The 27650-nt window shown below is 39.4% G+C and overlaps 1 protein-coding gene across 6 annotated transcripts in view; it reads left to right on the forward strand.

Moving 5' to 3' along the window:
* LOC118423948 (parathyroid hormone 2 receptor-like) overlaps window positions 1–27650 on the forward strand; it is a 92107-nt gene that overhangs the window by 30833 nt on the left and 33624 nt on the right. For 3 of the 6 annotated variants that reach the window (XM_035832274.1, XM_035832278.1, XM_035832277.1), the window contains exon 2: window positions 5458–5773. In XM_035832274.1, the coding sequence (XP_035688167.1) occupies window positions 5702–5773 (72 nt within the window). In that variant the 5' untranslated portion in view covers window positions 5458–5701. Of the gene's footprint in view, window positions 1–4961; window positions 5141–5162; window positions 5774–27650 lie in introns of those variants that run through there. The other 3 variants (XM_035832273.1, XM_035832279.1, XM_035832276.1) reach the window with 2 other exon arrangements.

A 27650-nucleotide genomic window follows, 5' to 3' on the forward strand; every position in this document is an offset into this window, starting at 1 on the left:
TTGATGGTCAGCAAAAAGTTAAGGGCTCTAGGGGGTTCATGAAAATCGTAGCTTCTACCAGGCTCCACCGGTCGCTAGCAAAAGAATAATATTGGTCAGATAACATTCCACTTGAATCAGCTAGTCACAAACCATAGTCCTTGGCCAGCTAACTCCTCTGGCATGTTATGTGTCTGTATTTCTCCAATTTCTCCTATTTTTACCGTGGCCTGCGTAGCCTGGCAGAGGCTAAGAACTCCATACGGAGCTCATACGGACTTGAATGTATACGCACGTAAGAACCGGCTTTAAGTGGGGATCTCACTGAACTGTGGCACGTTGGCTACGTTGCCTACCTGCCTAAGTGCCTAGGCCAGGGAATGGCCCCTTGCTCCTCTCCGTCAGGATGTTCCAAGTTGCCTGCGTTGATGTAGCCTGGATACCAGTCCCTCGCTCTATACTATAGCCCTTTCGCGGTAATGTATAATCCTTATGCCAGGGAAGGTCACAAGCCCCAGTCTCTATTTGCACTCAGAGGTAATGGCACCCAGTTTCTGATAACTGCGAGAGATAATCAGGGCCCGCGTGCTGTGTTTGGCGGCGGGGCTAATCGGTTGCCGGCCCGAAGAGATTAGCGAGTATAGCACGGCGGTCTGGATAACAGGCTAGCGTTGATGGGTCCTAAATTCAATTTGTGTTACCCTTGACTTTATACATATAGTGGGGGGTATCATGCAAAACGTACGGCTAAATAAACGACGAAACATACAAAAAGCCCTTACGTTACAATTTTCCTTCCCTACATCTGCTTTGAGGTCGTTAACCCACTTTGCCATTTTGAATGCCTTGGTCAGCACGTAAGCATTGCGTTCTGTCAATTATTTGAAGATTCCTTGTTTTTGCTACCGGCGTTGCTTAGCAGTTAAGGTCCTAAGAAGCAATTTTCCGACCATAACAATATTTTGTTGGTTATTGCCTGTAATTTACGGACTAGACGTAGCGTAACATGTGCCTCCAAGTGTTTCAACAACAAGATAAGTGTTTTATCAAAACAGTACTAGTTTATTTTGCCCTGCCTTTTTAACAGCACTGCACATACTCTGAGTAAAGTGGGTGTATATATAACACTGGACTTGGACACTGGTCAGATTGAGCCAAAATACGCCAGACTTTTGCAGATTGGCGCAAACCGGCGACAATTGTCGCGATTCGTCGCTTATAACTGCGATATTTGAAAGGTTTGAAAAATTCGTAATTCGCAAAATGGCAAACATAATGAACAAAATGACGCAAGACGTCGTATCTTTTATATATCGTATAATATCTTATATGATCATTATTGAACATTCTTTCGTCACTGTAAATTTCTAAGGAACTCATTTTAATAATTGTAAATTAGCTAAAAACTAATTTCGCGGCAACACTAAGATTTCCAACAACCTGCTTATCTGGGCTTCATACGTAGAATGAAAATGACGCAAGTCAAAGTGACGCAAAGTTGGCGCAATATACAATAAATTTCATACATATAAACATGCGTGATTGTACACAAACATAATCTAACCACAAAATAAAAGTTTCACAAAATCTCATAAAGAATTTCGGACAGTTACCTCCTTGACGCATGTTTTAAGTGTTTACCAACTGTCTGAGAAGGAGCAATATGCCTTCATATTTGCGCAGTGAATTAGAGCATATGGTTGGGTCATGGACCTTTACTCTCTTCGTGACCCCTGAACAGAACAAGATGAGAAGATATGGTGGTAACGGCTTTATCATCACAATTCTCTAATGTTTTGATAATAACTGATTTCTGAATATTTATACATTATGGATGACATTCATAACCTTTGTATACACGCTATAAGTTATTAGGACCATTGAAAAACTAATTTTGATTTTCTACACTACATAATTTACACTACATGTGATCTTTACGCACAAGTAAAGTATCCATAAAGCGTACGCAAAGCATTGCTGTCCTAAAAAAATATTTACGCATGATTGTAGACATATCTAAAGACTGAATATAGTGCAGGTGTAGACAATCATTTTCATCTAATGACACCATGCGAATAGAATTATAGTAGTGACCCTTTTGTTTCGTAAACTCACCCTCAAATAGTTGTCGCATGACGTTTTAGTGTCACCATGTTGCACTTTTTTGTAAATGTTTATCTCAAAATAGATATGGAACCTAGCTAAATCTCGAGTATTTCCGGCATTTTGTATGTCTTTTGAACACACATATGCACTGACACATACACACACACACACACACGTACGCATATACACACACGCTCGCGCGCACACGCACAAACACACACACAAACACACACTTACACACACTCACTCACACACACACACACACACACACACATGCACACACGCTTGCAAACACACACGGACACTCAGTATCTGCTCAAAATATAGAGGGCAGTGAACTCAAAACGCATAGTGCAACACCAAAATCAAACGCCCTGTCATAAATTCTAGACGGTCGCCGGAAAACACTTTTGCTAATGGTTAGAAAGGTAGACAGCCAATGACGTAAAACGTTGCATCAACAAAGCGATGATATTTCATCCAATCAGCGATCAATTAACAACTATTAGATTACTGATCCATCCAATCAAACAAGTCATCAAATTTAACAGTCAATGGCAAGAAACATGGCCATAACTTTTACTGTATGAGATCGAACGAGGGACCAGTATTTGTTAACTGCCGTTACTTGTGTTAACGAAATTATGAAGGAAAATAAATGATTGTCCTTTTTACCTTCGTCAAGAAGATTGTATGTATTAGATAACTCTAGAAGGCATAAATGTGTTGTCTTGATATTTGGTATGTTGGAAGGTCCTGTTAGTACTTCGGAATAATTATCTTTTAGGTTCCCTAGCGGCTTGTTATGGTACTGCAGCGCAACTCCCAGTTTTGATATCTCGAATTCTGGACATGCCATGGTCATAATGTTTGAGTGGAAGCTCTTGGGGCAGAGAATACGTGGTGTAGGTTTGGGCCCCCTAGCAGCTTTCATGGAACTACAGGAGCCGGTGTAGTTTCATTCTTTGAAAAAGAATAACTCAAGACAGGGTTGACTAATCGTCATGGTTTTTACTTTGTAAATAGCTTAAGTGATGCTTTTAATCAAAATGCCTTTTACCGTCATACGATATATAAGCAAGGCACTACGCACTTTCACACGTGGTTGTTACAAATGTTTTACCTTCTCTGTGAAGGCCACATGAGAACATTGCCCTAGAAAGGGGACATCCGCAATATTACGAACGTCAGCGGCAGAGGAGGTTTGCTTCCCCGTGGGTAAATAACGGCACTTAAGCTCTCTTCAATTAAATTGCTCTCTTGTTCGTGAAAAGAAAAAAAAAAAAGGTTCAAGAGTTCAGTGAACTCTGACTAAAAGTTTGTGTCTGGACGCAGTAATCTAAAGAACTCACGTAGAGTAATGTAGCCTCTAGCAGGCTCCGTAGGTCGTAAATTGTACTTCTCGGTAACCGTATTGGCTTGTTATCTTTCTATTTGGACAGTTTTACCATTTTCTGGCGACCTGTGGAGCCTGCTAGAGGCTTAGAATTCTGTTCAGGGCTGGTTGAAATCTTTAGGACTGAAACGATATCTGAAGAAACCTAGATAAAGTACGCATCTCTCTCCATCTATACATGGAATACATTTTAAAAGGGGTGAATCAAAAATTCAAGGCGTTTTTTTTTTTGCCCTGGTAATTTTGTCTGAAACCAACGACCTCTACGTAATGCCGTAAAAGCTCCCTGCTTTAGTGAACCCTCTCGTTTTCCCCACTGGCATCATCTCCGCGAGCTTGTGAATCGCCTATGTCAAGTTCATAAAGGATCAATATGTAGTATTAGGACAATATATAAAGTAGATATTCCTACCATTGCTTTACATAGTAGGTGCGATCGACACAATAGAATTGTATACCAATATTCAAGGAGGAAGATTATTTCAATACACCATATACAAACATGATTAGAAACTGTGATAGTGTGCAGTATGTTGTTGTTTACACAAATAGGTCTAGTTCTAGTTGCAGATCGTTTCAGAAATTTAGCAGACTTTGTGCAGCTTGTCTTTGTACAGTTCACAAACACTAGAAGTACAAAACGATGATGCAAATATCCTGAAAGAACGTTGTACATACATGTCATTCACATGAAGGTTTCGTTCACGAGAATGTTTTCAATTTCGGGGCCAAAATGTTACGAAACGGGCCTTTAAATTCGGCGGTGCATCCAAGATACATTCGCACATAGAATAAAACACTGAACGTGAAAATAACGACCATCATCTCTTTTGTAAGAGGTAGTTTTTCAGCGGAATGGTTTCCCCAGTGCAAGCTGACGGCCTCTTCAATCGCCACATGTCGCCATAAAACGCATTTTACCATTTCCTCCATTTCCGTCAGCACGATAAGATGGAAGCAGGTGGTCTTAGATCTCAAGGTTGCAATTTTGTCCCTCAAACATTTCTATCTCTCTTCAATTAGAGAAAACACACGTTTTAGATGGAGTCTTCCAAATTTCAAAAGCTTTTTTAGAAATAAAGGAATAGAGCGGCATGGAAAGTCGTGAGGATAAAAGTTTGAATTTCGTCCTCCAATTTTCTCGTTATTCTCTGAAGGTCTTTTATGGCCGCCCACTTTAGGATTATACCATTTACAGCATCAAAAGGGGTGCGACAAAAACATTTGTTTTAATTGATATTCCCCTTTTAACTAAATTTCTTAGTTGAATATCTGTCTTTTCTATACCACCTGGCACAAGACAAAAATAAGTGTATTAAAACAGCAATTAATCATTTTGAAACAAATAGTCATTTAGTTGCACCCCTACACAACAAAATGGACTAGCTGGCAAGTGGCTACACTACGTCATTCAAAAAATCGCCCCCTAGCCGACCAATGGTATAATTGCAGCTGGAAGACTAGTGGACTTCATAAGTTGGCGCGACGTGACGGAGTGAGTCACGTAGTGTAGGCGGCTGTGATTTCACTTCGCCCCGCCTCGGCTTTCCGTCTACCCGCCTTCCTACCTGCACCTGCCGCAACCTTACCTTACACACATGACCATTAGGACCGACCAAACAGCCAGATACTGACCCATGTTTACCAAGTAATGCAGAGGTAGCGGTCTTGAATGCTTGATCGGTTCGGTTACCATAGTGTGAAGGACTCTTTTGTGGGCTTGAAATATGAGCCAGGGGTCAGAAAGCGTCGCGACCAGGCCCGTACCGACTGCTCTTTTTCCCCCATTCTAACCCCGGGAAACAAGAGTCTTCTTAGTGTTCCACGCGAGAATTTGTGTACGCCAGACAGAAAGGACTGTCTCATTAACGTGACTGTTTGAAGGGTGTCTACAAAGGAGAGGAAAGCCGTGTGTGTCGCAGGTGTATTCTTACTACCCTCATCACTATATGGCCTTTGCTTTTTTCTTCCTACAGGCATATGATCATTGTGAGGGAAGCCTGATGCATGGAGTACGGTTACAATTTCCCTGGTACGGCTTCAAGGGACTTTGTTAACGCTGCAATGTGAAGCCGACACCCACACGGTCCAGCACTTCAATACAGTCTGGAGGAAGTTCAAAAACAACTTTCGCTGTGTCATCTCCGCTTAGAAAATAAGACGTCTTGGGAGACTTCTTCTGCGTCGAAGGATCGTTCTCACAGAGTGGACAAACTGGCCATGGCGGTGTCAAGAACAAGTGGGGTTGTATTCCTCGCAACATTGGCTTTCTTGGTCCTTCTACTGCCACAGGTATGTCAACAAATGCTCTTTTGTTGTTTCTTACTTTCTTTCACATATTCTAGCAGGCACGTACACCACTGCCCCACGCGTACCATGTTGTGTGTTGTGTGTATCCCAAAACTCGGTCACGGAATGCCTCATAGAGGTCCTATTGACGACTGTAGCTTCCAGTCTGCGTGCGAATGTTGTAAATCACTGGCCTTTTTCAATTCTCAGTTTGTCTACTTCTCCTAACACGAAGGTATTTTGGAGGCCATTATCTTAGCCTCGCGAAAGGCAAATAGTGTGTCCAACCCCGCAAAACAAACCCGTAGTGTTTTTCTTCTTAACACAACGTTACAGCGTTCCGAATGTTTCGGATGTGTACGCTAATCCTTTTAAACGCAGAACAAACGTTATTTAGACTCGTTCGTTTTTTGGCTGAGTGCTAAAGAGAAGGAGTCGAAAAACAAAGCGTTTACGTGGTGGTATTTTTCGATAAAGGTCTTTGTGAGGGTGACAGAAATAATGGCATAACAAACGCGTTGCTGACTACCGTACATAAGTACAAGCAAATACTGGGTACGAACCCTTTGTGGTATTCGATGTTTTATTTGTGTTATAACTGTGGTCATGTCAGCTACGGGGGCCAAAATAGTCTAGGTCAGTATCCCGATAGGTACAAAGGTTAGGGGAGCGTTATGTAGTGTTGAAAGATCGAGGAAACACGGAGGGTAGTGTTGGTCTAGTGTTGGATACAGGCCAATCTAAAACGGATTCATCTTTCTTTCAAGTAAAGGCAGTCTATGTAGCGAGGTGAGGGGTAAAAAAAGTCACTGTATAGAAAAGACACAACCAATACTTAAACCAATACACACACATATAGAGAAAGACAGCCGTTGCACAACTCATAAAACTCTTAAAATCTGATGTATATCTTCTTTTTTTTTAGAATGAATGTAAACTTAAACACTACGTAGGCTTTATAAAATACGACAGGAAGTTTTAAAAAAGACAAAAGTTATGTTTTGAATTTTCATTATTGTACTGACATGGTTACTACTAGACTAGGCCCAGTGTAAAATGCCCAAACCGCACACAGCGTTTCTATACAATCTAGTTAGGATTGTTTACTCCATTTTTAAGCTGAAAGCCCAAGAGTTGACTCAACCAATCCCTTTCAAAAACATTCAGCGTGCCAGAACGTGCGTGTGACGTGGGTATCCTCGAGAGTACACAGATTTCTTAAGGTGTATATTTATATACAGCATGCCGGAGGTGTGGCTTCTTAAGATGCTTCAAGAGATAAGATAGTACCCCGTCCTAGGGGGAAAGTACCTCAGTGTTATTGTGCAGTCTTGCGAGACATTGGCAAGATTTGTCTATCTCTATCTTACGAAAGGTACTGTACGCCTTGCGGCATATGATGTGTTATAGGATATATAGGATAAAACAGAGATATTTTTGATGATATTTTATTAATCACCTAAAGTGGTCTTGAAATATTTGAACGTCTTGTTGAATGAGCTATCCTTACAAAGATAGGCCTTAAGACAAAAAACGCTATAGGCTGGGATAAAGTAGAGATGACATTTTGCATGGTATTTTACTAATCACCCAAAGTAATCTTGACAGATTTTAGGTATTTTCTAGAAAATAAAGATAAAAACAGGGAATGCATCAAATCACAATCTAAAACATTAAACTAAACCCTACAAATTCTTAAACATTTATAATTCCAACACATTTGTTCAGATTTTTAAGACGTTTTCCTATTAATAAAAAGGATATCCTCAAGCAGTGTCATAATTGTAACGTCATTTTCAATAAATGTCAATTTCCCTAATACCCCCTTTCCACTAGGACGGCTCTCTCACTGCGCTCTCTCTGTGACATAGAATTTGACACATTTGTCAACGAATTGCACAGAAAAGAAATGAATATTTTTACACCTCGTGTGTTTTGTTGTCTTCTCGATCACACTTAAATTTTAGAAGGTTACTCATAGCCTATATAGGTCGCAGTGAGAGCGCAGCGCGATCGCTGTCAAGTGGAAAGGGAGCTTAAGAATTAAGGGAAGTCCTGTTTACGCCACGTTCCTAACAATTACGGATGTAATATGGTATGTGGTGGGGGAATTGAGGTCAATTATCCGCGGGGTTGGTCCGTCTCTTACGGAGACTATGCGGTTAGACCATGTAATATCATCTCACCAGAGATATAAACTAAGGCCACAGCAAGTAAATTTTATGGATGACATGGTTTCAAACGAAAAAAAAACAAGACTTTTTTTTTCTTCTGTTGAGATGGTCAACATGACGAGAGAGTACTAAAATGAGAAAATAGTTTGTGTTGCAGCCTAAAATTGTAATTGTAGAAGTGACACTAGCGAGGTAGCCATGACTGTATTCGAAGAACTTAAACCATGGACACGAAGGACCCAATTCTTCTTGCTTCCTCTCTAAACTGAAATGAAGAACTGAACTGAACAAGAAATGAAACTAGCTAAAAAGTGGAACTACTCATAGTAGTATGGAAGCCATGAGTGTAGTTGTAGAGGTGACACTAGCGAGGTAGGCATGACTGTAGTTGTTATAGTGAAACTAGTTGAAAAATTGCACTACTAGTACTATGGGCGCCATGAGTGTAGTTACCAACTTCGTAAGTGATACCAGACTAACGTCACTAGTACTCTTACTACACTATAGTTCACTTCTTGAATACATGAATGAATGATTTGTTGTCTGTGCTACCATATTTTTTCACCTCAATTCTTGTTACAGTGTCTATTGTAAAAGTTTAGCAATCTTGCGTTTTTTCACCCATCCTGTTTTTTTGCCCTATCGCATTATTTTTGCAGTCTGTAGAGGATGTCATCCATAAAATTTACGTGCTGTGGCCAAAGTGGTGTCTGTGTCAGTGAGATAACGGCCACAAACTCCCGCGAGACTTCAAACCCCCGCGAGACTATAAACTCTTTAGCAAGTAAATTACACGTAGACATATTTGTTTACTTCTTGTCGTAAACACACTGCCTTTGTTAGAATAAACAACTGCACAACTAGTAAACATGGCCAAACCCCTGTCGTATTTTACGTGCCCTTAATTTGATTTAAGATACTTTACGTCCATTTAGTTTGCTTCAATATGTCTTAATTTTCAGTCATAAATTTCCCGTCCGTTTGGTAGTATTGTGTCAATGACCGCAACCTGCACCCCCCCCCCCCCTCGCGACTTTGGTTCTTTCCTCTGGTTGTAAAAAACAACTAAGGACTTCTGGAGTGAAAGAAATGTTTCATTTTTCTCTCAAACTTCCATTTACCGTGTATAATATTTGGTTTGGACGTTAGAATTATGTCATCTATCTTTGTGTAAGATTTTTCCTAACCAAAGCACGTTTTCATGTGTCGAATACCATATCCATTCCTCTGGCTGTATAATACAACTAGGGACTTCTTGATTAAAAGAAATATTTCATTTTTACCCAAATGTTTGTGTTACCACATGTGATATTTGTTTGTGACGTAAGAAATATGTCGCCTATTTTTGTGCACAAAAAATTCCCTAACCACAGCACGTTTTCATATGTGAAGTACCATTGACAAGTCCCCATCGATTGCGTTGAAGAGCTTCCGCCAACAAACGCCTATTCAAAACCTGTCCCACTTCTTGTGAGAAACGTTCTCCGGCAATATTGGCACACATTTGGCTGGTGAACATATGTTTTAGACAGCGATTTCAGTGTAACGGCCCTGGTAGAGTAGTCGTACGGTTTTGGTGCGATCTCACAAACTGAGGGCATTCTTATTATAGTCGTGGGTCTGTCGTACGACATCGTGAAGGATTCATCTTCCACATTTCTACGACATAAAAATCGTACGACGGCGTACGACTCTGAACGCACCATATCACGACAGGGGCCCGACTATGAGTTGAGTTCGCACTGCTATTGTGGTATATCTCACTGCACTTGGGGCACCGGTGTGGCACTGCGGGGTTCGAAAGATTACTCAACGAATTCCAAAGATAAAGAACTAATTTTCGCAATTTGTTACCTTCTAAGCCATACGTATCACGCCTAATCTAAATTATTTTTTTTAAATCGGCAAAACAAACACAACAATGCCGCAGTGAACGAACCCCACAGTGCCGCACCAGTTCCCCAAGTGCAGTGAGATACCACCTTTACACTCGCATATCTATAGAAACAGGTCCGTGCAATTGCAAAGTCGAAGTACGGATTTAAAACCACTTTGAGTTAGCGGGCCCCTTTTGGACACAGCCCCTTGAGTTCCGTTGTGCTAAGTGCGTCACAGTTGACGGACTTCCGTGCCTTTTGGCATTAGCTCTACGCGAAGTGGGCGTATGCCAAAAACAGTATTTTTACGTAGGCAGGAAAGAAAAAACCAGTTAGGAGTTTCTAGACCGCTATCCAAAGCAGGTGTGGGATCAGATGTTGAACTTTATCATTAATTTCTGCACCGCTAAATTTTCTCTCTTTGCGCGGGCGTAGAGTTAGGGGTAGGGTAGGGGTTAAGGTTAGGTGCTAGTTGACATTCGAGCCAGGGTTAGGGTTAGGGTAAAGGTTAGGGCTAGGGTGAGGGTAAGGGTTGGGGTTACCCCCACGGTGCGACCTTTACCCCAAAATTTACGCTCAGACTTCTGCTTGGAAATTACTACGGCCCACGGATTTGACGTACTTCTTTCCCCCAGTGCATACTGCTAACCCCCAAGGAGTATCAGGGCAAATATTTAGCAGGGGCATAAATTTGTTTTTACACCGGCTCAGTGCTTTTTGCAAAACTCTTAAGCTAGAATGTTTGCAAGGATCTTCCTTTTTACCTGATGAGTTAATACGGAATAAAGGACTAAAAGATAATTTTCTTTCTTAATCACTCACTAAATATTACTACTGTTGTTGGGAAATATATATCAAATAAATATATTTTCACACCATATCTGACAAGCCACAAACTTTGTGTCCAAAGTGCTATCAAATATGTTTGAAAGTAATATCGACATAAAGGCACAATCTGTTAAGTTTTTATCTATAAACACATTACAGAACACAACAAGGTTTGTTAAAAAGATGTGACTGACATTATTAATGTTATCATCATAACGATATATTTCCGTATCATATTGTACTAGCCCCCTACTGAAGTGCTTAACGACCGTGTGACCAAAGAGCTTTAGAAACAGAGACTGGTACCGCCCTACTTATCTAATACCCCCATTCACTAGAGCGACGACCTAACATTTGACACAGCGCTCAACGACTTTCATAGATTTAAAAAAGTCTTTTGACTCTATGTCTTTTGTGTCTTTTCAGTCATACTTTTACATTGCGAATGGTTCTTTAAGTATGAAGCCAAGGGGTAGAAAAAAAAAGCAACTTAGGTCGTAGCGATGTCGTGGCAGGGTTGCCATCTAGACGTGGAATGGGAACGCCCAATGCAGGGAGTGATAGAACTATTGTGAATATTTCTCAGTATACATTCAAGGCGTCAATTTTTAGCCACAACTACAATCTGTCTGGAATAAAAGACAATCTTCTTTCTTAATCGTTCATGAGTTCGCTAAATATTATTACTGTTGTCGGGAAATAAGTGTGAACAGCATAACAATATATTTTCACACCGTATCTGACAAGCCACAGGGCGAAATACAATTTAGGTCGTGGTGATGTCGTGGCGCGGTCGCCATCTAGTCGTGGAATACCCCTGTCACATTTGGCGAAGATCGATCGGACGACGATTCTGCGGCAATCGCCCGAGCCTCGCTTATAATAATAACTTTATTGCACAATACCTGACAGGGACGGTTTTCAGGTGCATGAAAATACGCGTAACCCTCTGTCGATCTTAGATATGGCCGATCTTCCATCGATACGCCCGAAGATCGTGGATAATGTGACAGGGGTAGAATGGGGGCAGGGAGGGATAGAACTATTGCGACTATTCTTCAGCACACATTCAAGGCATCAATTTTAGCCGCAACCTCAATCTGTCACTTCTCTTTAACTAAGACGCCAAACATCCCATCAGCTGCACTTCTTCTCAGTAGTTTAAAAGCATTACCCTGTTTACATGGACACCTTAGTTTATTCTCATAATCAAAACGCTTCACTCTCCACTTGTATTTTCCGTTATGTTTGTTTAAACGATAGACTCGACTAAACAAGAGAGTGTTTAATAAAGCACATCAGCGACGTGGGGATTAGTAAGAAAGGAATGACCAGATAAACAAAAAACAAGCAACTTGATGCTTTACTTTAGCACCAAGGACTTTGACACCAGTGCTTGAATTCTTCTAACGTGCCTTAACACGATTTTCTTGTTACTGGCTTGGAAGGGGGCCGTCAGCTTAAAATTCAAAACCTAGAACAGTTCTTCGTGCGTTGCATTTTTTCGCAAATGCTATCTTAGTCTAGAAGGTTCTATCTAGATTTGTTAAAGAGGATTCAACAACTGACGAATTAATTTTGCAGTTACCCGTGTAGTATTTGGCATTTCATTTTTTCTATTACCTTCGCCAAGAAGGTTATGTTTTCGTCAATGTTTGTGAGTGTGCGTGTGTTTTTGTGTGTCCCTTGACACGGAAACTAGAGAATGCTTGAGCGGATTGTCTTGATATTTTACATGCGATTTACATTTGGTGAGACCTCGAATTGATTAGATTTTGTGCCTCCTAGCGGAGTCTTATAGTACTGCAGCATATCCTGCAATTTTCATATCTCTTATTCAAGCTATGGTCAAGATTAGGGTAGCTCTTGTAGTTGGGAAGAAGTAACGTAAGTTTGAGCGCTCTAGCGCTCTAGTCTTCTTTCATTTACAGTTAAGTTGCAAACAGGATACGTCAAGAAAGGATGAATGGATTTTCAGTTTATCAAAACGCAAAACGCAAAAGATACCGGTCAAAAGAAGAAGCAGTTTTTGATACTTAAAACATTGTATTCTATACACAGCTAGGACCATCTCTTTCGATCGATATCGACACACTGCTATAATTTCGTCTTAAGCACTTAAACCCACTTCATCCTATAAACGTAGTTCAGACGCGGCCTACGTGAGGAAAAGACTGTACTCGCCTTAATAGAATCACTCGAGGACCTTAGCTGGCATACATGCAAACCTAAGTGTGCCTTAAGGGCTTTAATGCAACCTTAAGCGAAGCTAGGTCTATGAAGACTATAAACATGTAAGAAATACGATACGCAAGGACACTGACGAAAGGTGGCGGGCGCTACCTGGACCATTTCCAGGTCTCTCTAGTAGCTTGATGAGTAAATTTCATCTTGCGCATTTTACACGAAGATTTTTTCATTGCTATATACAAAAATTCTTGACTTTTGTACGTGTGTGTGCGTATACGTTTGTGGCTCATGTACTGATGTTTAAATAAGATTTAGGATGTAATAGAAAGAAATAAAAGTTAAAATATTAAGTTCTTCATACTGTTGTGTTGTAACCCTGTTTTGGCTCCTTCAGTATTATCGTATACCAGTTACGTTGTTTTCGACATTCAAAATCAGTTGTCCGCAGCTTAAGCCTTTTACTTACGTAGGAAGACTAGCACTCCTCGAGAACTATCCCACATTATTTCTCCCGTATTCGCACCCATACCCAAGCCTATGTGTTTTGCACTATCCACTCAAAACTGTGTTTTTTTGCATCGCTGTGATTTTGCCACGGGTGGCTGCTCTATGATGTCACAAGACAATGCCTAGGGACCAACTAAAAGAGAAAAACTTTCAAGTTCACGATGCACTTGGTCGCCAAAGCGTTTTGTTTGCTTGCTACTAGATTGTATTCCTGACGTCAAGGAGAAAACTTTCACTTAGAAAGCATTGGAGAACAGAACCACAGCAGTAGAGCTTCTTGAAACTTTCACTCAAGTAATAATGGGGTGAAATATAACTCAGAATTGCTCATCTTGCAATTGTATTGTTACAGTCAGTAGGTACCTATCAATTGTCGTTTCTACAAAATGTCTGTCTTAAAGTTCTGTTAACTATTGCTGTCGTGACCATAATTGTAAACGTACATTCTTTAAAGCGTACTTTCAAATCGATGTTTTAAAGTTTATGATAAGTTGTGATATGCTTGTATAGTAACGTATACGCAATTCAGCTTCTGGCTGCGAAGTATTACGTCTTTTGATAAACCATTCATCCATTCATAAACCATTCATTCATTCATTCATCTGAGTAATGAAGTCGTTGTAACGTGCTCGATCGAAGCACCATTTTACGTCCCATCCGAATTGCAATGCAGCTAGCTCCAACCAGTATGCCTTTCCCGGATTCGAACCGGGGACTCCCAGTTACCAAGTAACTGGACCTAGAGACACAACCCTAAAGCTGCTACCAATTGAGCTACAGGGACATCCAGTATAGATTATGACTGGTCGTTAAATGTGAATAGTTCGGCCCAGTAATGGTTTTACTAAACTTGTTATCATTTCTTTCAACATTATGGCACCGACATCTATAATAATGATAATTATCAGAAGGGTGAAATATCACTCATAACGTAGCATGGCTGATTGCTAAAAGCAAATGTTCCACTCCTGTCATTGTTTTACCAATCTTGCTATTGTTTCTCTAGCCATTATGGCCCTGAAATCCATTCAAGCAATAATCAGTGGGGTGGAATATTACTCAATAACGAAGTATGACTGATTGTTGAAAGCGAATATTTCCCTGCTGTAACTGTTTTACCAATCTTGATATTATTTTCCTCGCCATAATGGCAATGAAGTCTACGCCAGCAATAATCAGAGTGGTGAAATATCACTTATAATGGAATATGGCTGATTGTTGAAAGCGAATATTTCCCCCTGTAAATGTTTTCTAATCTAGCTATCATTTTTCCCAATGTTATGGCCCTAACTAAAATCGACTTAAGCTATAATAATATGGGAGAAATAGCAATAATATTAGAGTATGACTGATTGTAAAAGAGAGTATATCCCTAATGTAATTGTTTTCTTCTAATCTTGTTATCATTTCCTTCAACACCATGGCCCTGAAACGACCACCTTCGTCATCTGGTAAAGATTTCCACTAAAAGCTTAAGTAACCCAAAAGATGTTGCCAGACAGACTTGGCGCCTCTTAAGACAAGAGCGTGGCCGTCTAACACTTAAGGCGAATAGCCTTGGCACCTCTTACCGGTACACATGCATACCAAGCTGAAAACGTTAGCGACAATTAAGTATGAGTAAGGCAAGGAAGGTCTTCAAAATGGTCCTTTGGCACAGTTTAGAGAGGCTGCACGTAGATGGGCTCTCCGAGGTTTAAGATGTTAAACCAAGAGCATGGCAATCTAACATTTAAAATGAATAGTTTTGGCACCGGTATAGCGGTGCACATACATACCAAGCTGAAAACGTTAGCGACAATTAAGTGTGAGTAAGGCAAAGAAGGTCTTCAAAATGGTCCTTTGGCACAGTTTAGAGAGGCTGCACGTAGATGGACTCTCCGTGGCATAAGATGTTAAACCAAGAGCGTGGCAATCTAACATTTAGAATGAATAGTTTTGGCACCGGTATAACGGTGCACATACATACCAAGCTGAAAACGTTAGCGACAATTAAGTGTGAGTAAGGCAAGGAAGGTCTTCACAATGGTCCTTTGACACAGTTTATAGAGACAGATCCTTCGTAGTTTATGGTATTTGAGATGTTTGCAGTGATTGCGAAAGCGTCATTCTTAATGGTCCAAGCTAAAAACGTTAGCAACAATTAAGTGTGAGCAAGGCAAGGAAGGCTTCAAAATGGTCCTTTGGCGAAGTTTAGAGAGGAAGCAAGAAGATTGTTCCTTCGTGGTTTAAGATATTCGAGATTTTTGCAATGGTTGCAAAGGCGTCATTCTAAGCTAAAAACGTTAGCGACAACAAAGTGAGAGCAATGCAAGGAAGGAACACCACAACGTCTTCTTTAAATGGTCCTTTGGCACAATTTAGAGAGACAGCAAGTGGATGGGTTCTTCGTTGTTTAGGATATTCGAGATTTTGCAATAATTGCGAAAACGTCATTCTTAAGCTCCAAGCTAAAACGTTACCGACAATTAAGTGAAAGCTATGCAAGGAAGGAACACCACATGTTCTCATTCAAATGGTCTTTTGGCACAGTTTCAGAGAGATTATTGAACGAGTAGTTTAAGATGCTGGAGATTTTTGCGATGACTGAAAAAGAGCATGCTCATTGCTCTCGTTGCAGCAATTCGGTTGAATGTCATAGCTGCCCCATTCCAAATATTCCGTAAATAGTTTCATCAGGTTGGTACATCGATTTGTACTGGGTCTTTACAGCTACAACATTGAAGAGATTTTATATCTGCCGACGTTTTAGTTCGTTAATCTTTCTGCAACCTTTTTCAAAGACTCAAACACTCATTTTTATTATTGTGACGTAGCGGCAAGGATGCAGTCCCAAACATGACTAAATTCTACTACTCCTTGCCACTTTGCGATCACAAACGCGACTGTGTATGTATCCCCCCCCCCCCCCCTCTTGCCTGAAAGTTTGTTTCTGACCGATGTTGACTTTCTTATCCAGAAATATAGCGTCCTTGCATCTAAAGCTATTGGGAAGTGCGAAATACATTAATTCTAATCTCTCAAACGGAAAACCACTACTTTTGTGCCTTACTGTTCCTCCCAAAACACATTGCCGTCATCGTCCACTTTGCTGTTGACAGTTTCGCGAAGCCTTAGAGGACAGCAAAAAGCAATAGTTGTTCTGTAGCTAACCGCATAGAGTTTAAATAAGGACTTTGGAACGGCTCGAGCTTTTGCTTTGCTATCAGCGGGACAATATTTGACTTTTTAGAGTCCTAATACTTCCGATGTTAGGCTTAACTTTCTTTTACCTCAGATTTATTGAGAGATTATATTTTAAGAGTAGCCTTAAACCACGCATCGTCTTAAGTTACTTAACAACTCCTTTGGGGCAGTAAGCACAGGAAGTGCCCGCTAGGTAGTTTCCCAACAGTACAAACAATTAATGAACCTGGGATTCCAGGAGATTCCATTTCGCAACAGGTAGCGCCTCACCTGCACAAGATCTCATAAATCACCTCCTTAGAAGGACCCTTGGTGTCAAGGCGAAAGCTCTTAAGAGCGGATCCCTAGGGGTTAGTCCGAAAGTCGGTTGATATGAAGAGTGGGGAGGGGAACTCTCTTAATTGTCAGCCAAAAAACCCCGGCTGAACTCTCTTGTTTTGCTTTAAAAGCTTTTTGATGACTGACAATGTCGAGGATACATGTGCTTTGGATGCTAAATAGATTGCGTATGAGAAGTGTTAAGAAAGGACTAAAGGTAACTTAAAGTGCTTATTTATATAAAGCTAGAATGATGCTTCGTCTCAGGTATTACATTGTGATGATTTTGACAGAAGAAAGTTATAACCTAAGGCAAAAACAATATGTTACCAGTTACACAAATATGCGCAATATAGAAATGTAATTAGATACTTAAATTAATTAATGAATGGATGTATGTATTGATGGATTCATGGATGCATAAATGAATGTATGTATGAGTGTGTGTTTTTTTTAATGTACAACCACGCAGCCTTTTGTCTGAAAAGCATTATTTTTACTTACTGCAGTTCAGAATTACAATATATATCAGTAAAGGTACTATCCATTTTTACATAAAGCGTCAGATATTAATTGTCATTAAAATAACATAGTAACTGACACAGGCATCAAGGTATGCGGTTGCTTCGAGAATCCCATTACGTTACGTTTGAAACATGTCCTTATTCGTTGGTCAATAGATACTTTTGGTACATCTATCATCGATCAATCCTTTTTGATTGATTGATTGATCTTTAGGGTAGTCCCTTCAATTAACGTAGTAACTGATTTCCAAGGGAGCCCCATATACATGTTCGCACATGTTCGTACAACGACGGGTTATACCGCCCCTTACGGGGTGACACACCCGTCCGGGTGAATGATGTAGATCACCATGTGGCTGATACGAGACAGAGGTCGCCAGGCCTCCATCCGGGTGATTTGAAGTGAATCACCAACTTCCGACAGAAGGATTTGCACCAACGCACACCGCACCATCGCACCACCTTTGATTGATGAAAGTCAGAACAAGTATAATGGCTTTGGTCTGAGGAAATAGTTTCAGGCGAAATAGAAGTGACACAGTAAAAACTATTGCCTAATTTTTGTCACGCGAGAAGTAACATTACCTGCAAAACCTCAAGTGTCCTCACCTCAGAAGACTTCCTCTCTTTGCATTTGCCCAAGGACAATAAGAGACGGATGTGGTTACCTGTCCCTGTCACACTTAGCCTACTTATGACACAATAACAACACTTAGAAAAACATCAATAGCCTTGGAACACGATCCACCCGTAAGAATGCCCAGACAGATAGATATCTTGTCTGGGCAAACAATTCTTGTCTATTGAAACGGAACCCTGTGTCTCATTGTCCGTGTCATAGGCTGACCACGTGGCGGCATACCCCCGGACAAACCACGTTCTTTTGTCATTCTATCTTCTTGATGGCCTTCAATGATGACATGCTTGAGTACTGATATAATGAACACTCGGCGTTTTTGTTACCTCCATGAAAAATGGAGGCATAGTTTTGGTGTTCCTGTCTGTGCTTGTGTGTGCGTGTCTGTTTGTGTTTCCGGATATTTGTGATCAGTATAACTCTAGAACCTCTGAATGTTTTACGGTGATATTTGGTATGTAGGTAGGGGTTGGGTAAGTAGGTAGGGGTTGGGAAGGCAGAGGTCAAGGTCGATTTTGGGCCCCCTGGTAAGCTACCTTAATACTGCAGCAGAAGTCTTTTGTATCTTTTGCCCTGGACATGCCATGGTCTTAATGTTTTGGTGACAGTTGACTCAGAACCTAGAGATTCTTCTTCTTCTTTTCTACTGCTCAGCCCCCTTTGACGGGGATTAATAGCAGTGCGCATGCTTTGTTAGTTACAGGTGAAGTGCCTTACAGGCATAGGGAACATAAACAAACATAAACAAACGATCTGTGGGTGCAAAAGACAAGACAAGTGAGTGTGGTGGGTTAGTGTTATTTACATATATACAAGGAATTTACATATATACAAGGATTCATGATTCGAATCCCTGACTATTATGTAGCGATGGTTCGCCTTTGAGACAGATAGTTTACAACAATTACCTCACTGGACTTTGATGTAAATGTGTACCTAGCTTCTGTGTCCCTCGGATAGGACGTTACGTGGAGGTCCGGTGTTGGGTCTTGTTATCCGAACTTGAAACATCGACTACTTCAAATACTAAGTGGACCAACATGACTTTTTCTGACAGACAGGTATATTACCTCTTGTCTTTGAAATTTACCAGAACCAGACGTTTAATCGCTGCGAGTGCCCTCTGGGGATTGCCAGAAGGCATCATCAAGAATCCACTGATGCTTTCCGACTTTCGGGATTTCCTTCCTCGCGCTATCTCTTCAGACATAAGGCACTGTAAATACGTTCATTAACAGATCCAGACGATTGTCTGTCGAGCTGTTTTACCTGTCTGTAGTCCCTAGTTGCAAGTTTAATCCAGGTAATGCTTTATCTACGTTGATGCGTACATCGCCGAGATTGCAATGGCAAAATGTGATTTCCGACTTAGAGTGCTGTCAGGTACGTTTCCCTGTGCTCGTTAATTTTCCATCGCCATGGAAAATTACGCAATTTTCTCCGTGTTAACGTTCTGTATGATATATGTTGTAGATTTTGCTCTACACTGTAACAAAAACGAATGTTCGAATATATAGCGTTACGATGTCTAAAGAAATAAATCACTATTCACGACAGGTGCTATAGCTAAGAGTCACATATATAGATCTACAGATACGAAATGCGAATAACACAATACTATTGTTCACAATACGTTGGCATGACATGTTTAGAAGAAATGCAAGAAATTAGGATCGTAGTTGGGTTTATCTATTGTGTCAATACATATTATGCCATGCATGTAAGGTGTTGCTGCTATCAGATGCGGTTACAAACGTAACATATATATGTAGAGATAAACTCATAACTCAAATAGCAATTTCTAACGGTTAAAACAAAAAAAATAAAAAAGAACAGAGACGGTGGGCACCATAGACCTCTTATAACCTATGATCCACTGCTCACTGAGTCGTGTTCTATCTGCATAACGCGACGTCACGACAGCAGTGGATTGTTCATTCCTTTACAAAGACTGGTGCTGTTCAGTCGAAAATTTGTGTGAGTCCAATTCTGGTTTGTGTTACTGATATTACAGTTAAACTAGTTCAAAAATGACTTCTACCAACACATATGAACTTTCAAGCTAATAAGCAAAAATATTCATCGACTTTGGCATGCCAGGTTTAGAAAAAGTTCATGTAATTAGGAATACAGTTGTGTTTGTCTGTACTGTATACATATTATGACCTTACGACAATGCTTTCAAGCTGATTTCCTTCCACCCTATGCCTGATTTTGTCTACGCTGATGATGACATTGCCTTTCTGAATTCCAGAGGGAAGCCCAGTGCTTTCATTGTGATGCGTTTTATGATGAGCACAACTGCAAGATATTAGAGATAACAGTTATTTTAGCTGACATACAGGCAGCGTCAGCGCAAATGCGCGGTAGCAACTAATACGTCCAACAGGTGTTATGTATAGAGAAGAGTGGTGAACAAAGATCACGTATTATGGATGATGGGGCGAGACTGAAAGATATGATGCACCTGCGCTTGGACCATTAGCGTAGAGGCTCGCATGGGGAATTAGGCGTCCCCTTTGTCGAGGGCAACGAGGCTCGTATAGGGGATTAAGTGTTCACATCGTCGAAGGCATGGACAAGTTTCTCCAAGGCCTACCTCCACCTCCTACTTTTCGGGGGGGGGGGGTCTTTCATTTATAAGTTGCCTTGAAATTTGTTTTGCTGAATTCATTCTAAAGCAGTATTACATTATAATTATCAACTATGAAAATGAAATTGACGAATGAACAGCACTGTCTTTGTCAAGTAATAAACCACCCAGTGGTTCTATGACGTTGCTTTATGCAAATAGAACACGTGAGCAGTGGATCATAAGTTGCAGAAGCCTATGGCGTCTCCTGTCTCATCCTACCAAAGCCTTTGATTTAGCCATGCTTCCTGTATGCAACTCAATTCTAATGAATGCTCAAGGGAAATGCCTTCTACCCCCAGACCATATCATAAGCATTTTGTGTTATTGCATTGTCTTATGTTTCTGTATCATAGTCGACAATTGAGACCATGTAGTATCAACCTTGCATTACCTCTTACTATCTAGACGTAGAGGCAAAGTCTAATTGAGTTCCTCTATATCTACCACTGATAAAAGAAACCCATTATTTTCAATCCCCCCGATTTTACCCCAATTACAAATGTACTAGCTAGACAAAAAGTCTAACTCTAATTGAGTTCCTCTATTTTTATGAGCTTGTCACAGAAGATATCAATTACTTTCAATTTCGTTCTAGTTCTATCTTGCCATGTTCTTACCAGTAAGTCGCAGCCGTAAAACATTTCCACGTCTACGAACACTTTTCTTTGCTGGTCTCTATTTTAGAATGTACCAGGTAGACAAAATGTCTAAGTCTAATTGAGTTCCTCTGTTTTTATGAGTCACAGAAGACATCAATTACATTCAATTTCGTTAAGTCTTGTCATGTTCTTACCAGTAACTCGCAGCAGTAAAACATGTCTACGTCTAATAGTATAAGTAGAGTTTCTTTTGCTGGAGGCTACTTTAAAATGTACCAGGTAGACAAACTGTATAAGTTTATTAAGCTCCTCTATCTTTATGAGTCACAAAAGAATATACTTTCAATTTTGTTCCATCTTGTAACGTTTTTACCAGTAAGTCGCAGCCATAAAACAAGTCTAGGTCTAATTAGGTCGAGTTTCCTTTGATGGTGACTTCTTCTCGAGTTATTATAGTTCCACTTTTCATTTATCTTTTCCTATGGGGACGTAAATCGTCGGGTACTGGTCTTTTTAACAATCCAGTCCAAAAGCTGACTGTGTCTCAATCCCCTCCACCCCCTCATAACGGTTCATGATGACCGTGGTGGATTTACAAATCTACACAGTCACACAAGTTACTAATAATTCGCGGACTTAAATCCATCAATGCAGGGTTGAACAAGTTTTCTAAAATCCACTTGTCCTATTGGGCAAGCACATAAAAAATGTACTTGCCCGAACCAATTTTTCACTTGCCCAAAATTCAAATGTCACTGTTACTAGTATATATGCATTTTCACTTCCAGCAATGGAATTCTCTGTAGACAATTGCTTGATGTCATGACTGTAAAAAGTAACAGGTATATCAAAATTGCACTAAAATCAATGGAAAAATCTTACTTGCCCGATCGGACAAGTGGGGTAGGACATGCACTTGCCCGAACAGCACTTTCACTTGCCCTGGACAACAGGGCTAGTGGACCTGTTTATCCCTGCAATGCCACCCTTTATCATCAGACATCAAAATTGTTATATCTAGCAATAGAAAAAACTTCGAGCCCTCTCTCCCCAGGTATTGCCTCCTACTTTCACTCACCATTGTTCACCGTAGACAAAGCTGGAAAAAGTAAGAGTACGAGCGTACCTAAAATGTTCTAAGATAAACAAACGGACTGCAAGGCATGTTTTTCTTCAGCCGTTGACGTCACCATTTAGTATTACCTGCCGCCCACAAACTCCATACAGCGCTGAGATATATTCTGCGGATGTCTTTTGACAATTCCCACCTACTCCAACATTCGCACCCGCATGTATATACTCCATTAGTCTTCTAAAGAATGGTAAATGCCAACTTTTCATTCAAGAGCACACAGTCGTGAAATTGGTAGACACACGAAAAAGTGAGTAGAATTAGAGCATGACTTTGAAGCATGTGTCTATAATTCATATTGCGGCTTACCCGGGAAAACACTTAGGGAATAAGGCCAAAGCAAGTAGATTTTAAGGATGACATCCTCTGCAGACTTAAGATAGGGTGAAATAAACACGATCGGTAAATTTTGAAAATAGACATCTTAAATGTTGTAACAAGAATTCAAGTGACAAAACATCACATCCAACAAGGCATTCATTCCTGTATTCAAAAAGTGAACTAGTGTAGTAAAATGACACTAGTGTGGTACACTGGTATCAATTAACAAATTGGCATCTATATTCATGGCTTCTATATTGGTATCACATTTTCAACTTTCCAACTATCTATTTCTTCAACTACATTGCTATTTCTCTAGTGTCACTGCTACAAGTGTAATTACATGTACTAGGCTACAACACAACCTATTTGCACATTTTGGTATTTTCTTCGTCATTTTCACCATCCCTGAAGAAGAAAATAAATCTTGTCTGAAATCATGCAAATATTAATGAGCGTGCTCATCTATGAAAACATCTTGCTGTGGTCTAATTGGAAAAAAAATGATGTAATTAAATCGTTGATAATTGGAAATTGATAGAGGTATTCGGGGGTAAGTATTCTCTCATGTTCTAAATTTGAATTCTAACCCATTAATCATTTCAAGCGCCATGCGATTGTCTACATAGTTGTCCATTCGTCAATTGTAATTTGCACGGTAGACTTGACAAAACCTTAAATTCAATGCTTACAAGTTGAATTTCTAAGAAATAAAGTCAATTTGTCGCAGCAACGGAATGAAAATTCCAACCACACACAATACCCTTAGTGCATAATGTCTAGCTGATCTTGTATCTTAAACAAAATGTAAGAATGTAATTTCTACCGGGTTGATAAAGGAAACATGTCAAAAAGTGTTGGTGTGGTCATGTATAACAGCTACAGCTAATAATAAGAGAATGTCTTCCTAATGCTTCCTCTGATTCGCATAAGGCTGTTACGCTGATTACATTGTGCCGCACATAACCTTTATAACTATCAGAATTGATTACGGTGTCATAAAACGTTTAATCCTATGAATGACAGGGTGAACATTTCATACTCCTAAGTTTCAGAAGACAAATATTCTTATTAACTCAAGTACGTCAAGAAACTTATCTGGGATTTAAGTTACCCTTTTAGCTCATGATCATAAAGATATTAACACAGTTTAATGTTCTATAAAACAAAGATGGTGCTTAAAAGTCTTTTTCTGTGTCTGTATTTAATATACATAGTCGGTACAACCGCCCTTCGGCGTAACAAACCAGCTTAAGACCCAATCCCCTATTTCCTTAGAGTATACATTTGGAATCTTGCCTTGACCCTTAAAGAGTTTCTTGAAGCCGAACATCTTACAGAGGAATCAGTTCTTCTTAAAGTTTCAGTTTGGTGTTTCAGACTAATGGATCCACCGACATGTGAGACAGTGCGGTATTTAGATGTATCCTACCGTGTGGATCTTTGACGGGAAATGTAATTAAGGCACTCCCTTGTGGTGTTGGAGTCAGACTTGAAATTACAGATACGGCAGCCGATATCCAATAGTGTTTAGTGATGAATTACATTGCTGGAATATCCGTTTATCAAGATGTTTACCTCGACGGTTAGCATCTATCTTCCATAATGATAACAGATAGATTATATTCCGGGAATACACATTTATTAAAATCTGTACTATGAGGGGTAGCATCTATTTGACAATGTAAAACAAAGATTAAAGACAAAAACCATCAGTTTTGTTGTTGGTAACTTCAAATGATATCATTATTCATCTCTCTTTTTCTCGCTCCCTCCCTCTTTCTTAAAGTCATCTCTCTTTCTCTCCCCCTCTCTCTATACACACACGCGAGTGCGCATTTATATATATATATATATATATATATATATATATATATATATATATATATATATATATATATATAAAGATAACATAAAACAAATTAACGGATGAAAGTACATGCAGGGGGGAAGAAAAAAGCCTTGTGGCTTATACATAGTCTTCTTCCAAAGTAACAAATAATGATACAATCTAACAACTCATAAGCTAAATAAAGATTGGATAGATGTGTAAAAAATATACATTAGACAATAATGTTACCAAAAGAATTATATCAATTAACAAAATGGAAGGGAATCATAATAGTTCAATAATTGATAATTAAGGCAATATCATAACGGCGAAATGAATGAAATGATATGATAATGATATATACATATATTTACGTGTCATTTAGCATCATCTATTCTTATAAAGGTAGATTTTCATATTTACTCGTATTTCTAAGTATAAAAAACTCTTTAATAGAGATATTCTTGGCTAGGAAGATATTCTACTTCGATATGTAAGTCTGAAAAAGGTAACTCTTGTGCAGTAAGACAAATGCTAAAATCAACAAAGAACACTGTAATAATGTCATTGGATTTCAGTTCGGAGTAACTGACTAGGTGCCATGAGTATGTAGATTTAAAAAAATGTCATTCAATTATCACGTAATCATATTACCTATCAATTAGTGGGAAGTGCAATTTTATTCCTTACAGCCAACAATTGTGCAATAACAATAACACAGTACCAAAAGATAACGTGTTGAAGCAAGTTATGGCAAAGTTAACATATACATATACACATATATATATCTGCTTAAACACTGTGTTTTCTATTAGGATAACACAGCTATTAGGATACCAAGTCTATAATTCATAATAGGATTCACCGTCTCGAGACTAACAGCAACAGCAAAACCAATGAACTATTCCATGAAACATGTTCACTTATTTCAGGTACCATGTAAAGAAGACCTTATGTCTTGGTAAGATTGATGCGTATGTTCTGTGACCTGTAACCATACTTAGCGTGCACATGTCTCCTGCCCATTGACCGGTAGTAACCCCGCAGAGTATGGATAGTCTTAGACCACTAAGTATCTGGTTGCCAAAGCGGCATCTTTGATGAGGCAAACGCCACAGAACAGATAACGAATATACAAAAACTCATGGCAATCCGTCAACACATTCCAGATCTATTTTCTTACAAAGCCTGGAATAAAATATAGCCCTTATTGTTCGGAAAAAAAAGGCGGGTGGGGGTGGGGGGTAGGAATTAAGCTACTTACATGTACTCGCTGCCCTAAGTTTTCTACAACTTAATACAAATCATATGCAAAACAGAAGTATAAAGTTATCAAAATTTTAAGTCAATCCACTCGAGTAATGCTGTTCAAAACACTAACGATGGTTTAATGTTTATGGTCAAATGTTTAAACAAGGATTTTTTTCATTATTCACCAATTCATGATTAAATTTGATCATGACTGAAATGTGTAAATCTACAAATGACTGGTAAAAGTTTTTTAAAAATACAAATGTTGACAATACAATGAAGTGTATATGTATGTATATGTTGGTACCCAATATCATCTAAGCTGACTGAGTTTACCATTTATTGCATTGTCTACAATTTCAGTAAATCTAAATCTAAATACAATGATTTTATGCAAAATCTAATACAATGACTTCGTGCATGTACAAAACAAGTGGACATAAGGGGGAACCGGCGATGCGTTTGTCTTATTTTACAAACGGAAAAATCGACATTAAAAATACATCATTACAGAGAAACACATCTGCCCCCACATATGGCTTCCTGGAACTTGTAAAAGATCAATTGCCGGCGACGCCATCCCCTGTTGATACCTTTGTTCCGTAACAAAATTTCATCTTCCGTTTCCGCGAAAAACATGTCCCAAGTTCACAGTTAACAGGTCTATAGTGGCGCTTTACGAAGAATGGTGACGCCTAAAACTCCCATGTGTTTTGGCTGGCTTGTTGTGATATATTTAGCCCTGTTCGGCTGGTAGGCTTGAACAAGGACCCTGCTTCAAATATCGGACTTAAAGGGACAATATGTAAGATTTTGGCCCAAAATATTCTTCACTAGAATAAAACCTTGATGTGAATGACGTGTACAACATCTTTTGAGCATCATTATTTGGTATTTCTGATGTTCTTAATTGTGCAAAATATCAAGCTGCACAAAGTCCGATTAGTTTCTAAAACCATTTCAAAATTACCTGGTGTTAACAACAACATATATTGTACCCTGGAAGGTTTCCTTGGGTGGCCTAATTATTTAGGCACATTCCAAGCTATCTAGATAAGTAATTCCAAAGCGTTGAACTACTTACTGTATAAAAAATATGGTAGGAAAATCCACTTTACTTTGTTGTGTTTATATTACAATGTGGGCCTTTAAAATGGGTTGGGTTACCACCATTCACTTCTACGCTTCCTTTTGTGTGTTGAGAACGGGTTGGGCTGTTTTTGAACCTAAGGGGGAACTATATTATGTGCTCAGGTGTATAGCTTACACTATTTCCTGTTCAATGTCATTACCGTGACCGTTACCAGGAACATTCAAACAATCACCACTCGCCTAACGTCTATAACGACATCTTGTGATTTCCCCTTCCCATTGGTCAACATCAAAATTCAAACAATCACCGGTTACCTAACGTCCATAATGACATCCTTGCGATTTCCTTTCCTCATTGGTCAACATAAAATTCAAACAAACACCACCCGGCTAACGTTCACAACGACCTCCTTGCGACTTCCTTTTCCCATTATCAATACATGTATTTTTTTTCAAAAACAAAAGAAGAAATTTGATAAGATTTAAACAACACAAAGCCATAGCCACTTATAACCAGTATTTTAGCCTTTCATAAAGATTCATCATAAATGTATCATATTTTCGGTGTCCCTATAGATATTGGTCTTCTCTCGTATAATGAAATTAGTCTAAAGGAAGTATCTCTTCATTGTCATTCCTCATAATTTTACCATTAAGATATTATCACAGTGGGTGCTTTGAGATTACAAAACACTTAAAACGGTGTTTAAAATTGTATCCGTTCGGCCACCCCGCTCAAATATTAATTTGCAATAAATATTATCATTATCTGCGTCCG

The sequence above is a fragment of the Branchiostoma floridae genome, chromosome 10 (assembly GCF_000003815.2).
Source record: "Branchiostoma floridae strain S238N-H82 chromosome 10, Bfl_VNyyK, whole genome shotgun sequence".
NCBI lineage: Eukaryota > Metazoa > Chordata > Leptocardii > Amphioxiformes > Branchiostomatidae > Branchiostoma > Branchiostoma floridae.